Source organism: Beta vulgaris, chromosome 7, assembly GCF_026745355.1.
Source record: "Beta vulgaris subsp. vulgaris cultivar EL10 chromosome 7, EL10.2, whole genome shotgun sequence".
Taxonomy (NCBI): domain Eukaryota; kingdom Viridiplantae; phylum Streptophyta; class Magnoliopsida; order Caryophyllales; family Amaranthaceae; genus Beta; species Beta vulgaris.
The window spans coordinates 1,686,989-1,701,298 of NC_079208.1; the positions used below are offsets into that span (position 1 = coordinate 1,686,989).

A 14,310-nucleotide genomic window follows, 5' to 3' on the forward strand; every position below is an offset into this window, starting at 1 on the left:
GCTCAGTTATCATATATTATCAGGTATGGTACATGTCAAGTTACAAGTGACCTGTTCTACCAAAACTTCAAGTACAAATCAATTTCAAATCATTACAGGTTTAGGTCGGATTCTCAATCAGGTTATTTTTTGACCCCTCTAACACGGGTGCTATACATCTCCTGTAAAACACGGACAACTCAAAAGGTTGACAATCTTTGTTAAAGAGACAACATTGTCAATGCATTCTTTCGCCTTGTTTCCATCACTGAAGTTCTGTGCTCTCTTCATTCTTTCTCCTGTATTATGTTTATACAGTACTAATGATAAGACCTTCTTCATCTTCCAAAAAAATCCCAAATTTATTTCTAAGAAGAAGGCGAAAATGGGCACATTCTCCTTACAAAACTAGATGGCATTACATTTTCACCCAACAACAAGCTCTTCAAACCCTAAAAAAATCATGTCTTTCCTCAAACCCAGATTCAATTATTCAACAATCTACCCAAAACCCTCCTAAAACCCCTTCTCATCTTCTCAATTGCCTCATCAATTCATTCGCTTCCTACCAATGTGACCCAACATTGTGTGCTTATAATTTTGTTATCAAAACCCTAATTCAAAAATCCCAATTCAATGAGCTTGATCATGTTCTTTCTCATCTCTTAAATGTTGAGAATTTCGATATCCCAGAATGGGTTTTTGTAGATTTGATTAAGGTTTATGGGAAAAATGGAATGTTTGAGGAAGCAATAGATTTGTTCTACAGGATACCTAAGTTCAGGTGTGTTCCTACTGTGCTTTCACTTAATTCTCTGCTTTTTATTCTTTGTAGAAATAAAGAATGTTTGAGAATTGTTCCACAATTGTTGTTAAAGAGTAAATGTATGAATATTCGATTAGAGGAATCGAGTTTTTCGATATTGATTTATGGTCTTTGTAGAATAGGGAGGGTTGATTTTGCTATTAAGTTGTTGAATTACATGATTAATGATGAGTTGCACCCTAATGGGAGAATGTATTCTATGGTTTTGTCGTCGTTGTGTAGACAAAAGAGTGTAAATATGACTAGTATTGAGGTAATGTGTGTTTGGGAAGACATGAAAAGAGCCGGGTTTCGCCCTCGTAAAGAGGATTTTTGCAGTGTGATCAAGTTCTTGGGGAGACAAGGAAAGGGTAAAGATGCATTTGATGTTTTAGTTGAAATGAAAAGGGAGGGTATTAAGCCTGATGTTAAGTCCTACACAATGGCTCTTTATGGTCTTGTTGAAGAAAGCGAGTTTTGTAGAGTAGAAGAGTTGTTTGATGAACTTCTCATTTTTGGTTTGGTTCCGGATGTGCATACTTATAATGTGTACATAAAAGGCCTAGGTAAACAAAAGAAGGCCAATGATGCGTATTTGATGATTGGTAGCATGGAAGAGCTGGGTTGCCCACCCAATTTGATAACTTATAATACAGTTTTGGAAGCTTTTTGTAAGGTTGACGAGTTGAGTAAAGCAAGGGAAGTGTGGAGTGAAATGCGGAAGAAAGGTATTGAATTGAATGATCATTCATATAGGTTGATGCTTGATGCTTTGGTAACTGGGGGTGAAGTTATTGAAGCTTGCAAGATGTTGGAGGAAATGTTGTCCAAGAGTTTCCTTCCTATGTTTTGTACTTTTGATAAGATTGTATGTAGTTTGTGCCATGAAGGACTTATATCAGAGGCGTTACATACTCTTGAAGGAGTTTCAAGTCATGGTGTTCTACCAGGTTCTATGTCATGGGAATCACTTCTTCATGGGCTAAATCTTAACCTTGATCATGTGGGGGTGGTGTTATCGAGTTTGGCAAACTTGCACGAAGATTGAAGAGTAGGTTTTCCAATCCGCTAAATGACTTTTGCAACCATGAAGTTATTGAATTGTAATGCGTGTTTCAAGTCGCATTGTATTCTAAATGACACTCGGGAACATTAAGATTTGTCATTTTGCATATTATCCCAGATGATACGTGGGACCAAGCATTTCTTCAAGTTCGGTTTGACGAAACTAGAAGAAGCCTGGACAACTCTATAGTTGAGCCAACTCTCACACATGCTAGGAAAGAAGAAATTCAAGTGGCGAGGAATAGTTCACCTGAAGGATGGTATGTTCTGAATACTGATGTAGCGGCAAAACCATCCCGTGGTCCAGCAGAGGTGGAGTTGTGATCCGTATTCAAATGGTACTTTAGTCTCCCGCCTTGATCGCCAACTTTGGTCATTGTAATGCATTTAAAGCAAGACCAACTTTGGGCATTGTGATGCATTTGAAGCTGAAATTAAGGCTCACAGCTCGTGGTCTTGAGCTAGCAAGAAACTTACAAATAAACAAGCTGGTAATCCAACTAGATAACTTAGCTCGTGTCCAAGCTCTTAATAATCCCCCAGCAGCAGACGTTGGAGAAAATGAGCACCTCATTGAGTAGTGTCGTTGCAGATTGGCTTGCCAACCATGGGGTGGCTCAACCTCACGAGATCGTGATCTTGAAAGATATTCCTTTGTAGACTGTTAGATGAGGACGGTAGACGCGTGGCTTTCCTACGCTTCACCTCCTTAATATTTGGTTTTCGTTTCTTGTTACTGTTTCTTTGTTTCTTAGCTTGGGTTTCTCCCTCTTTTGCAACAAAATAAATTATTTAAGAGTGTAATTTACACTTTCAATATTTCCAATTCACGTTTGTGATGAGTTACATTGCCTTAATTTCTCGTGATCAAAATATATCATGATTTCACTAGAATAACTTCCATAATAATCGTCTTCTTTTTATCCTCTTAACCGCTGCAATTGGGAACACCATTTTATTTGCGTACTTCCGAGGAGGCATGCTTAGAAACATCAGGATAATATATTCATATTTGAACAAAATTGATTTCTCTATTGCTAAAGAAGATCAATTACTCTCTTAACATGTCCCAAAATAGTAATCTCTCCCTCTTTTAAGTTAAAACATCTGTTTCTCACAATCTAATACACGTTATTGATCAATTATTTATGCAATCAGTAATTACGTACTCTCTTTCCGACTCCTAGTATTGATAGTAACACTGAAAGTTAAGTGGATCTAATAAAGCATCCATCACTTGAAACCGAAGTAGTACAAACAACGGACGACAATGAATGTCCAGCCATTTACACCAGCCAAACTCCTAAGGAGTTAACTTCAAGAATGTCAGTCCAGTCATTTACATCAGCGAAACTCCTGAGTTAACTTCAAGAATGTGAACTGAATTCTCAAAGTGAGAGGCAGTCTCCTAATAGCGGGTTGAAACAGAGGAAAAGCAACATACTAGAGATAGAGATTATATATACAAGATAAAGTGAATCAGGAGTGCACATAATACGTCAAAAATGAGCGAAAATATAAGTACATCAAGAGAATATTTGTAATTGGCCCAACAGATTTAGTGCTGATGAGACCTAATCGCAAAGAATTGCTGCGGCATTTGTTTATTTCCCATCTTCGCAGGTAAGAGGCATTTACAACGGCATAAGCCTTTTGTATCGGAAGAACCATAAAAATGAACCAAATATAACGAGCCCAGTAAATCCTGTAATGAGGAGAGTATATTTGAACGCGTCAGGATAATTAAATAATTCAATCTCGAAATTCATGCCAAAGATTCCTGCTACCACTCCAAATATGGCAACAACAAAAGTTGCAGTTGTTAGCAGTAACTCAAACTGGATCAGTTGGTTACGAACATTATCCTGCACGTAAAAAGTAAATGAAATAAAATTACAAACATTTTATTTACACCAATGCATTGTCTCCGGACTCCAAAATTTCTGCTTTAACAGTTTGAAATAATGACTTAAGTAGTCATTCATCTATCCAATATAAACAAGAATCACACATACCAGCTGAATATTAATAAAATCTTCTGTATCCTCGATGTACTCCTTCAGCTACAATGAACAAAGATATAAAACATGTAAGTAATAGTTCAGGAATGTTTATAAAATAAACAAGACGTGAGTTCAACGTACTGATGTAAGCTTGTTAAGGGTGCTATCAATGACCACAAAGTACGCTTCCAGCAACATTTCCAACTCTTCTATACTCTCAGTAGCAGTTTCTGAACTTCTCATGCTTCCATGCCGGCTTCTTGAGAGGCTGAAGCTTTTATCTAATTTTCGTGAATCGAAGGCAGAGGAAACAGGAGAAACAGGAGCAGATATGGACACTGCACCGTCATTTGATCTCAACCCTAATATTGATTGTTCACCATACATTGTCAACTCCATCCGTGACTTCTTCTCTGTAAGATACATTTCTGCCATATCCCCATCATCATCCATTAGCTGCTCTATTTCATCCCTAACCTAAAAGGGAAGAGAATAAATCCGAGGTTCACAATAACTGTTATGTTTGGAACAAAATCTAAGCCAAGTTCATAGCTTTTCTGAGGAAGAAAACTTGCAGAACCAATGATAAGAAATTAGCTGCTTCTAGTTAGTTCCACCCCGGAACAGCTATATGCGTTCTTTAATGTATACCAAAAGCTTTTAAAACAAAATGGTTTGCCTAATAACTGTACAGTACCTTTTGCACTTTCCGGGTCAAAGCAACAAGTCTGCTTTTCAATCGACGTACTCGTTCCAAGTTTGAGGTACTGATTTTCGATGTTAGTTCATCAAGCAGTGGATATGCTTCAATCTCTAGTTCAGATGCCTGGCCAATTCATAAACAAGGTAGAGGAACCATAAAACCTAAACAGCTTTGAACTTATACAGCAAATGGGAGGCTATCAGTTAGAGCAAATCTAAACACCCGCTATTATAGCAGTTGCAAGATGGGAACTATCCTCAACATTCACACAACACGTAGCCCCACAATCTAGCACTTTCAAACATGCATAATTGTTCACAAATAAAAGCTCTGAGCATTTGAACTTCATTCATCCAAAATTAATTCCTTAAACCGTTATGTGCTGCAACCAATCTAACATATCTGGACAACAATGCTCAAAGTTATTAAAGCAATTCAAACAGCGACCATCCCTGAGCTCCATAATGCAGATCCTAGTGACAAATTAAAAGAAGGCAAAGAGAGCAGTAGATATCTTAATTTTGGCACAACATGTTATAACTAAATTAAGAGGAATTCAGACTTGCAAGAGTCCCGGCAATTATACATAGATTGCCTTACTTCTAACAAGATCTGTCCACCCATGTTAGAATGCAATTAGTATTAGAAGTACAAATATCATATTGGCTATAAATGTATCCCGGTGGCTGTAACAGCAAAAACTGTATGGAAATATATCGAGCTTACATAAACCGCGAACATACAACCCTGCCTAGCCCAATCCTTCAGGTAAACGCATTCAAAACGACACAAAAATAATATAAAATGAGTGCCTGTGCACGATGACAGCCATACAAAAGAATATTTGGCTTAAAAAATGAAAGAGCATCAAGCTTACACAACAGAACATTCTTATTGAACTGCAGATGACAACCAAAAAGGCAAAAAAATAAAGTAACATCAATCAAATATCAAAAGAACACGACATCAACGGCTTCACGTGACCATATAAAAACAATCTTCTTCTCTTGAAATTATAAAACAATCATTACGGCCACATGATCTCAAAAACTCACTCCGGAACAATCTCACAAACAAACAGATGATTTCTTAACTTCTCTCAAACTATTTGGCTCAGCAGGACTACCCCTGGCCTTTTTGATCACCCCCCCCCCCCCCAAACCCACTATGCGCCTGTGGCCCGCTACATCTTACAATTTATGTTAAAAGTTCTTCATACTTCCAGAAAATCCCATGTTTACATACATTTGACTACAAATGCTACAAGCTTGCAATACATTGAACTAAGATAATATTTGAAACTATAACGACACTTTAATTACATATAAATGTATTAGATGATAATAGTCAGATTGTGCGCTTTGGGTTAACTAGAGAAATTTGTAGGAGCTAAAGGAGATGATGCCTGCTAGAGTGAGCTAGTCATCAGGGTAAATTTGTCAAAACAACTGAGGCAAGTAAACTCATATGTCAGTGTTCTTCACTCTCCTTGTTCTCATCAGGAGGATCCCACCTTAGATGAAAGTTTCAGAAGTTTGGACAAACACTTTCCAAGAAGATATAAGTGTTTTGAACATAACATTCTCTGGGTAATGGCATAAAAGCGCGAAAAACGAAATGCATGAAAAAACACTCATGTATTTGAGGCTGTTACCAAACACCATAAAAAGCATGAACCTTATAATCATGACCATTTTGTCGAAGACTTGACTCGCCAGACAGCCACAAGACAGGATGATCTTTGACCAACATTGCTGAAACCAAAATCTCTTCTTTGGCCTTAGAAGTTCAATCCTAACCTCGGCATCATTAATAAGGATCCCTTCACTATTTCCTAACCTACCCAATAAAAACCTATTAAAAGCTTGACGAGTACAAGATACATATGTTACAGAGAAAAGACAACTAAATTTGAAACCCTAAAATAATATACACCTTTAGAGTACCATCATCTTAGGCTCTTATCAACTTATCAACAGCAAAATTCCAAGAGGGCCCTTTGTAGGATTACCACCAGAAAGCCTGAGATAAGTTGTCGCTTCAAATAAAACCCAAAATAAAAAATCAGCACAACTATCAATCTCTATGACGCTAGACTTGAATGACTTAATCTGAAACCCTGACACAGGAGTTAGACTATTCTCAAACATCTCTGAATCAACGAAGAGAAAGAGTAGCAATCCCTATTTAGAACCTCCTCCCTACGAAGACAACAAGAATTATGGCAAGCTCCTCCCCCTCAGAAAGCATTAGCCACTAAAGTAACACATAATATAGAGAGCAAAGGGTTCACCAGCCTCCTCGCCCAAAGATATGCTCAAAGGCACCTCCTAGGATGATCATTATCTAGCATTGGAAAAGGAAGTAGAGAGACAACCCAAAGCCATCATTTCTACAAAAGCCCAAGGCCATTTCTCTCAAAAACCTTATGTAAGAATCTCCAAAAATTCTATCACAGGTTTTCTCAAAATCTGCTTACTGATAATATCAAAAACCCCATCTTTGCATATTATCAAATATCCCTCTTACCAATAAGATACACATCCAACATTTGCCTCCATTCTACCATTAAAGCATAATACTTTAAAGTGAAACACCCAATTAACCACAAGCACTTCAACTGAGATCCTGTAAACATCAGTGATCAACTACTTGCCCCAAATCCCCTCACAAGCTAAATAATCCTTTGTAATTAACATTTCTACATAGACGTATCCCAACATCGGCAACTCTTGACATACCTAAAAGATATACTAAATTACATCCTAACAAAATTCTACAACGAGAAAAATCGATCCCTAATAAATGACACATCCCATCACGGATAACTCCCCGAAACACCTGAAAGAGATCCTAATTGCATCCTAATAAAACTCTACAAGGAGGGGAGAGAAAATAGAAAAAAGGAAAACTCTTTTTAACCCCACCAATCTCAAAAAGTCTTTCAAACAAAATGCTATCCAGAGGGCTCCACACCAAAGTCATCAAACATTCAACAAAAATACTCCTCCTTCAAAAGGTTTTCATAGATAGAGGAATTCTATATTGGAAGAGCATTCTGCTCTCTTAGCCAAACCAACTTTACCTTCAAACTCTGTAATAAAAACTTTACTTGCCTCCTACTCACAAGTCACAACCCATAAAAAGAAAAAGGGATAATATCTCGCATGAATCGACATAATAAGTAAACCTGACCCTCTTGAAATCTAATGTGTCTATTTTTTAAGACAAATTAAACCTCAATAAACACCATGAAATCAAATGAAAATTGGATTTTGACTCGAAAATAGACCCAACACTTAGAATATCTGAGATTGTGAGATGATGTTTTGATCTCAAATGTAAAGAATAAAGAATTGGGTTCACAACCAGAAATGAATTTAACTTAAAATCGACCCAAAAGCAAAAACAAACCTGATATGAACCCAAAATTATCATACCTAACCCAACTCTTTGACAAAACTGTTGTAGATCATATTTACTTCTGCAATCCATGTCAATGTCATCTTCTCATACAAACTACTCTTTTGCAGTCAGGTTCTCCATCACAGCTCGTCTTCCTAATTTCCATCACAACTCATCTTCCTAATTACAGCTCTCTTGCCCTTTATGAACTCTTACTTCACTAGCACAGTAGCACTCACTTCCTTGCCAATCTTAGGAATGACTAGAGCATTGATACCAGGAACGTGGTACGTGGCCACGTTCCAGGGGATGCGTCCCGGAACATGGTACGTGGTCTAGGAGTCCATCTGGTTTACTCTAGAGGCTGCATTCTGCGCTCCCATTTCCGTGCCATGTTTCGGAACGTTCTGCGTTCCATGTAACAATGGACAAGAGCCATTTCATGTTGCTTGACCTGAATTCCCCAAAATGCATTGACAAAAGTCTAGCTTTTCGTAAACCAACTCATCAAAGCGCCTTCCATTGAACACTCTGTTCAATTTACCATTCTTGTCCCAAAGAGTAGAATAACAAACCCACCTGAGATTTAAAACTTTAAACGGTTTCATCTATACACCAAGGGAAGGATGACTCGAAGTGCATAGAGACATGATCAGAAACCACTATATCCCCTATGGCCCATATCCCATATCCCATATCCCATAGTCCCATACTACTTTTGGAGACAACCAATCATTAGTACAGAAAGACACCCATCCTTTAAGCCACATGGTCTCCTCCCCCCGCAAAAGTAAGCTAAGTATGCATAAGGGAGATACACTAAGTCAACATCACAAAAGAATTATCTAACCCTCTCATACAAGTGGTCATCTATAAACAGACTAGCCACCTTTAACTCCCTTAGTTAATCATGCTAAAGTCTCCACTTAGTAGTTACTACTTACAAAACCCATAACCCCCTTGCTTCAACGAAGACCTTAAGAGACAAACTACAAACCCAACCGAACTCCTTGATAAGACTATTCTAGATCACAATTCCCTCTTTAGTGCACCTCGATTGAACACTCAATCTACCGCACTTGTCCTCAATCATAGGGTATAGATTTATAGATTGAGAATGAACCCAGGATATTAGAAAATGAAACCACTCTATCCTGGTAATGCATACACAATACACTGAGGTGAGATCCATTTAATCACCATCTGACCATCATAGTAGAATTACCAAAGCTACTCATAGAAGTGGCAATCCCTTAGTGCACCAATCGCCTCTATCTCACTCCTGTGTATTATCAAGTGATTATCCCCACCTACAGCACAAATAACCCTATAGATTCGAGGAAGAGCCTTGGACACAAACATGAGAAAACCAATAAATCCACGGAGCCGCCTTTCCGACATCATAAAAATAATTCAAGCAAAGAAAGAAAATAAACTAGAAGATTGATTTACCTTGAAAGTGTCCATAGCATCTTAACTGTTTCATTTGGGACAAAACTTTAAAGTGTACAAAATAGCAACAAACATCAATGATTTTGTGGCTTCCCATCAACCCCTTCAGGATTTGTGTAGAACTTTCGACGGAAAATATTGAGATCGTGAATATAGTAGCCTCCCATCAACCCTTACATTTAGGAGGTCAGGAAAGCAATCATCAAAAAAATGAGAAGGCGGCATGAATGGTAATGTGCATGAACCATGACACTGCATAAGTTCTTAAAACACTATAACGAACTCAAAAGATTAGCGACCTCCCTGCCAAAAAAACAAGGTCATAGTTTTAAAAGGCATAAGGCGCACCAAGGAAGGCAAAGGGAGGCGCAAGGCGCGCTCTTTAAACTAAGATGTAGCATGGTAAACATGAGGTAACAAGACAACACCGATGCCACCTTTACCAAGCACGCAAATTTTATTTTATCTCAATGACATTATCATGATTCATGTCATAAGCTTCCTTGGATTAAAGCTTTAAAATGATACCTTTTTGCTAAGCATTAACTATCACAATTGAACAATGATAAATATCCAACCTTTTCTTCCTTGGAAGGAAATCATCATATTCAAAAACACAAACACCCAACCTATCAGAAAGCACCTCAAAACAGAGATCATACAAGCATTTGTAATAAGTATAATAGCCCCAAAGCCTGTAGCCGACTAATCCTTCCTACTTCATTGATAGAAGTAAAGCTCCTACTTTTACCCATGGCCCAGTAGCAAAGAACACCTCAAATCTTTCAATATCACTGTCCTTGAGACTTTGACCACATCTACAAAAGTGAAAAAATTCTACCAAAGGAAAAAAATCATTCTGCAATATCCAAGAATCTCAAACGTCTTCTTAAACCAGGTACAACAGTAGGCTCAAGCCCGAAGTATAAATGTAAAAAAAAAGTCCAAAGTATTCCTCCAAAAAAATATTTAAATAAAAAAAAAAGCTAACCAAATTCCTCTTTTAAGTGCTTGTCAATTTTATCTTCTTAGTTCTTACACATACTACTCTCCTCATTCAGCTTTTCCACCTCTACCTCAAAGTCCTCACCTAAGTTGCACAGAGATGGGTTCGGGTATGGGTTCGAATTCAGGTACATGGAAGGAAAATGACAAGATTAAAAATTATAGAAATGGGTACATGTACCCAACTAAACTTATCGAATCGGGTACGGGTACATGACCTAGAAGAATTACCCATGCTATGGAGGTCCTCACAGTGGCACTCTTGATTCCTCTATCAGAACTCTCTAATTTGTCAATCTCAAGGATAATAAAACCATTTCGCTCCATGACATATACAACCTAAATTCTTCTTTGCTCCACACCTTCAATTTTCGTTTTTTTTGTTGAAATACACCTTCAATCTTCCATCAATAAAATTCTTCTACATAAACCAAATCAACAAAGATAAAGAGGGGCAGAGAGAGTATATTACACAGAAAAAACTGACTCAAAAAACTTGAAGCAAACTCGATATGAACCCAAGACTAGCCGAACTGGCACAACTCTTTGACATGACTATTTTGGCTCATGTTCCCCTCTTTAGTGCACGTCCATTTAATCTTCCAACATTTACTACTCTTCCTCAATCAGGAATTCAGAATCTCTAATAAACTCATATTTTTAGCAGTATAACTCTTACACTTTGATTCGACTATTATTTCACACGCGAAACATCTAATATGTAAATCTATAGACGAATGATGACTCCAAGATAATTATAAAAGTAATCATGTGCATCTCTCCATTTACAGTTGATCTAATGTGTATATCTATATTCGCACTTTCTATGTTTCATTTGCAAATACCTCGTTCATTATAAAAGGAATCCTGTACATCTCTCCACTGAACGCTTAATCTATGACTCTTGTCTTAACCTATTAGGACGCGCAGTCCACATAACTATAAAAATTTTAAGGGCGTAAATCTATAGAGGAATAATTACTCTAAGGTAATAGAGGGAAATGGCCAGACACCGTTCCGTCGCTTGTATCCCACAAAGTAAGCTAGATCTCCACTAAGGAAAGATCCACCAAAACACCATCGTGAGAGAATTATCAAAGCATCTCTTACAACTGGTACAAACTACAATCTACACATACCAGCTTCCTCTTTATCTCACTCCTTCAATTGATTATATAAAAGACCCACCTACTATCCCCCAAGAAAACAATCACCCCACAGGCCACAGCTCAAGTAGGATGCAAAGGATGTAAAGAGCCAGCAACTGAGGAGATCCCCCTCCCCCCCTAGAAGTGCTACGACAAATAGAGGCAAGAGAGCCTGAAAAGAATCATATACCTTAAAAGTGACCCTAACATCTTAATGGTCTGACCTGGGAACTTCTAAAACCTGCCTCAGAACAATGCTGGTTGGAGAAAAGTGAAGGCGATGTAGTAAATGGTATGTTTGTGAAAAGATCCACACAGTTGGCAATGGAGACAATGAGATGAAAGATCTTTATAATAAGAAAGGATGAGATATACTAAAGATTAAAAATAGTCATATGAACTACTCCCTCTGTCCCAATTTATTTGCTACATTTTGCCATTTAGGTGTGTCCCAATTTATTTGCTACATTTGCAACTATTTCCATATATAGTACATAGGTCCCACACATTATTTACAAATTTGCCATCACTCCCTCCTTGGTTTTTGTAAATATTTCCATATATAGTACATAGGTCCCACAATTTACCTATTTGCTTTTTTGTTAATTCTTGTTATGGCAATGGTCCCCACTCCCTCCTTGGTCTTTGTGATAAAGCAAATGTAGCAAATAATTTGGGACGGAGGGAGTAGTTGATAACATGACATTGACAGAAAACGGTGAGTCTGGAAGATTCATATATCACGTAAAGTTTATACTTTTACTTTAAATAGCTAAGCAAAGTGTTAACTACCCCTCTCGCCAGGTTAATATTACGATATGTTCCTTCTATTATGCTCTATCTAGTTATTTTTGCTAGTATATAGGAAGATTTGTTGATCACTTTACGTAGCCCATTCCAATCACTACTTGGCTTTCTTTAAAACAAGCCTATATTTCCAGCATGTGATTCTTAACATCGCAGCCTCTCCAACCTCTACCAGACCTAACTAACTAATTGGAACAATGCGCCATGATGCAATCCTTCTCATTTTCTTTTTGTCTTTCTTGTTTGTGTTTTAGCCGATCAAGCAAATCCATGGCAGATAACAGAGTTCAGATATGTGTTGGCGGAAAGTAAATATGCACCGGAAGTGCATGAGTGACAAGAAGTGTGTCTATACATTTTTGCACTTCTATAGTGAATTAGTTGGTTAGACTATTGTGCATAAACAAGATAGGAATGGGGTGGAGAGACCATCATTTGTATGGTCAAATTTTGCAGTACATACTGACTGTCCTATGAAAAGGGTGAGGGAAAACCTGAGAGTCAAGAAAAGAGCACGCAGCCTCCAATGCAACTTCTAGGGCCTTAAACTCAAAGGGCAAGTAATCAGGTGATGAGGTATCAGAGTTTCTACTGCCTCTTCGGCTCATAGCATCTTCTGACTGCCAAGTCTCAACAGCACCAGCATTCCTCAATCGTCTTTGAAGCTCAACAACATATTGCAATACGTAGCTATCAAGGGAATTCAAAAGAAGAACCTCATCAGCTGTAATAATACAACGAATCTGCTCCAGATTCACAACTATGGCCTTCTCTCGTCCAAGAATAGTGGATGGATACACAAATAACGGATCAAGCAATCGTAAATCACGAGCAGGGAGATCACAACGGCGCATCATTGTGAATTTGTCAACTTCGATTACCCCCGAATTCCCAGAAGTATCAACCCGTATCCACGACCGAATGCTCTGCCCTCGCTTCTTCAATCCCAAAACATCCATCCCTTGAAATGGTGGACGTCCGGAACCTGATGGATGATACGCTATTTCTCTAAGGTTTGCAGCTGAGGCAGGTTTCCTTGAAAGGAGGGGCTCCTTTAGCTCTGCCATCAGCGCAAAGCTTCGTAGCCTGCCATATAAGAGATCAAAAATTATAAATATACATGTGTACCATAACATAAATTGCCATCATACATAGAATTAACAATCTCCATTTGCCAACATAATCAGCACAAAATCAACAACTGCTAACTACTCCAAGCTCAGTAACTCGCGCGTGTTCATAAATTTCGAAACATCAGGAGGCAAAATTCTTACAGGAGCTTGGTCAATCAACTCCACATTCCATCATCAAAGTTATAGTCATAATAATATAATATAACTCATCAAACATATCATCGACGAATTATAACATTTCACTTATAAAACACTCCACAATAAGACTAATTCAATCAATCTTCAAACATAATTAAGTATAATCCAAACATACATAAACTAAACCCAATTTTTGATGCCTAAACAAGTATAATCCATCAATTCAGTAAAAGTTCATTTCAACACTTCATCATTAAGTAGTAGTGTATCAGTCAAAAAAATCGATAAATCAACAAACAAATTCTAAATTCTCACTCAAATATGTGTAAGCTACTTAAATTGAAAATCTAAAAACTGAAATTAAAATCAATCTAAAACAAACCTTCAAATTTTCGGAAGATCCAATTTGTCGAAAATATCCTTTAATTTCTTTTCTGTCACACTTCGAATTTGCTCCTGAAATTCGGAAAAGGTAAAATTGATGCTGGAAATCTGAAATTGTGTGTAGAAATTTATCAAATTTTAAGATAGATAAGCTGAAAATGGATGAATGTGAAGAGAGATGTAATTTGTGATCGAGGGTTAGGGTCGAAGACTACTTTTGCTCGATTTTGTTTCTTTTGACGGGTTTTTCTTGTTTTGTTCTTGTACTTCCTCAAGTTCTTTT

The 14,310-nt window shown here is 37.6% G+C and overlaps 2 protein-coding genes across 2 annotated transcripts; one reads left to right on the plus strand and one right to left on the minus strand.

The window, feature by feature from the left end:
• Positions 1 to 190: 190 nt before the first annotated feature.
• LOC104898220 (pentatricopeptide repeat-containing protein At2g38420, mitochondrial) lies at positions 191 to 2,668 on the plus strand. Its single transcript, XM_048634132.2, has 2 exons — positions 191 to 1,835; positions 1,968 to 2,668. Exon 1 carries the CDS (start codon positions 303 to 305, stop codon positions 1,830 to 1,832), a length of 1,530 nt encoding a protein of 509 aa, XP_048490089.1. The 5' UTR covers positions 191 to 302; the 3' UTR covers positions 1,833 to 1,835; positions 1,968 to 2,668.
• A 622-nt stretch (positions 2,669 to 3,290) lies between these two features.
• Positions 3,291 to 14,310, minus strand: LOC104898221 (magnesium transporter MRS2-1). Its single transcript, XM_010685268.3, has 6 exons — positions 14,026 to 14,310; positions 12,867 to 13,458; positions 4,550 to 4,678; positions 3,994 to 4,329; positions 3,865 to 3,912; positions 3,291 to 3,714 (listed from the first exon to the last, which is right to left on the minus strand). Exons 2-6 carry the CDS (start codon positions 13,437 to 13,439, stop codon positions 3,484 to 3,486), a joined length of 1,317 nt encoding a protein of 438 aa, XP_010683570.2. The 5' UTR covers positions 13,440 to 13,458; positions 14,026 to 14,310; the 3' UTR covers positions 3,291 to 3,483.

What these genes read in the sequence shown, in the direction of transcription:
- LOC104898220 (XM_048634132.2), top strand. Translation starts at nt 303, where the DNA reads ATGATAAGACCTTCTTCATCTTCCAAAAAAATCCCAAATTTATTTCTA.
- LOC104898221 (XM_010685268.3), bottom strand. Translation starts at nt 13,439, where the DNA reads ATGGCAGAGCTAAAGGAGCCCCTCCTTTCAAGGAAACCTGCCTCAGCT. An exon ending in CCCTTAACAAGCTTACATCA is followed by an intron (nt 3,913 to 3,993) that starts GTACGTTGAACT and finishes TGTTCATTGTAG; the next exon opens with CTGAAGGAGTACATCGAGGA. An exon ending in ATTTTATTAATATTCAGCTG is followed by an intron (nt 3,715 to 3,864) that starts GTATGTGTGATT and finishes TTTTACGTGCAG; the next exon opens with GATAATGTTCGTAACCAACT.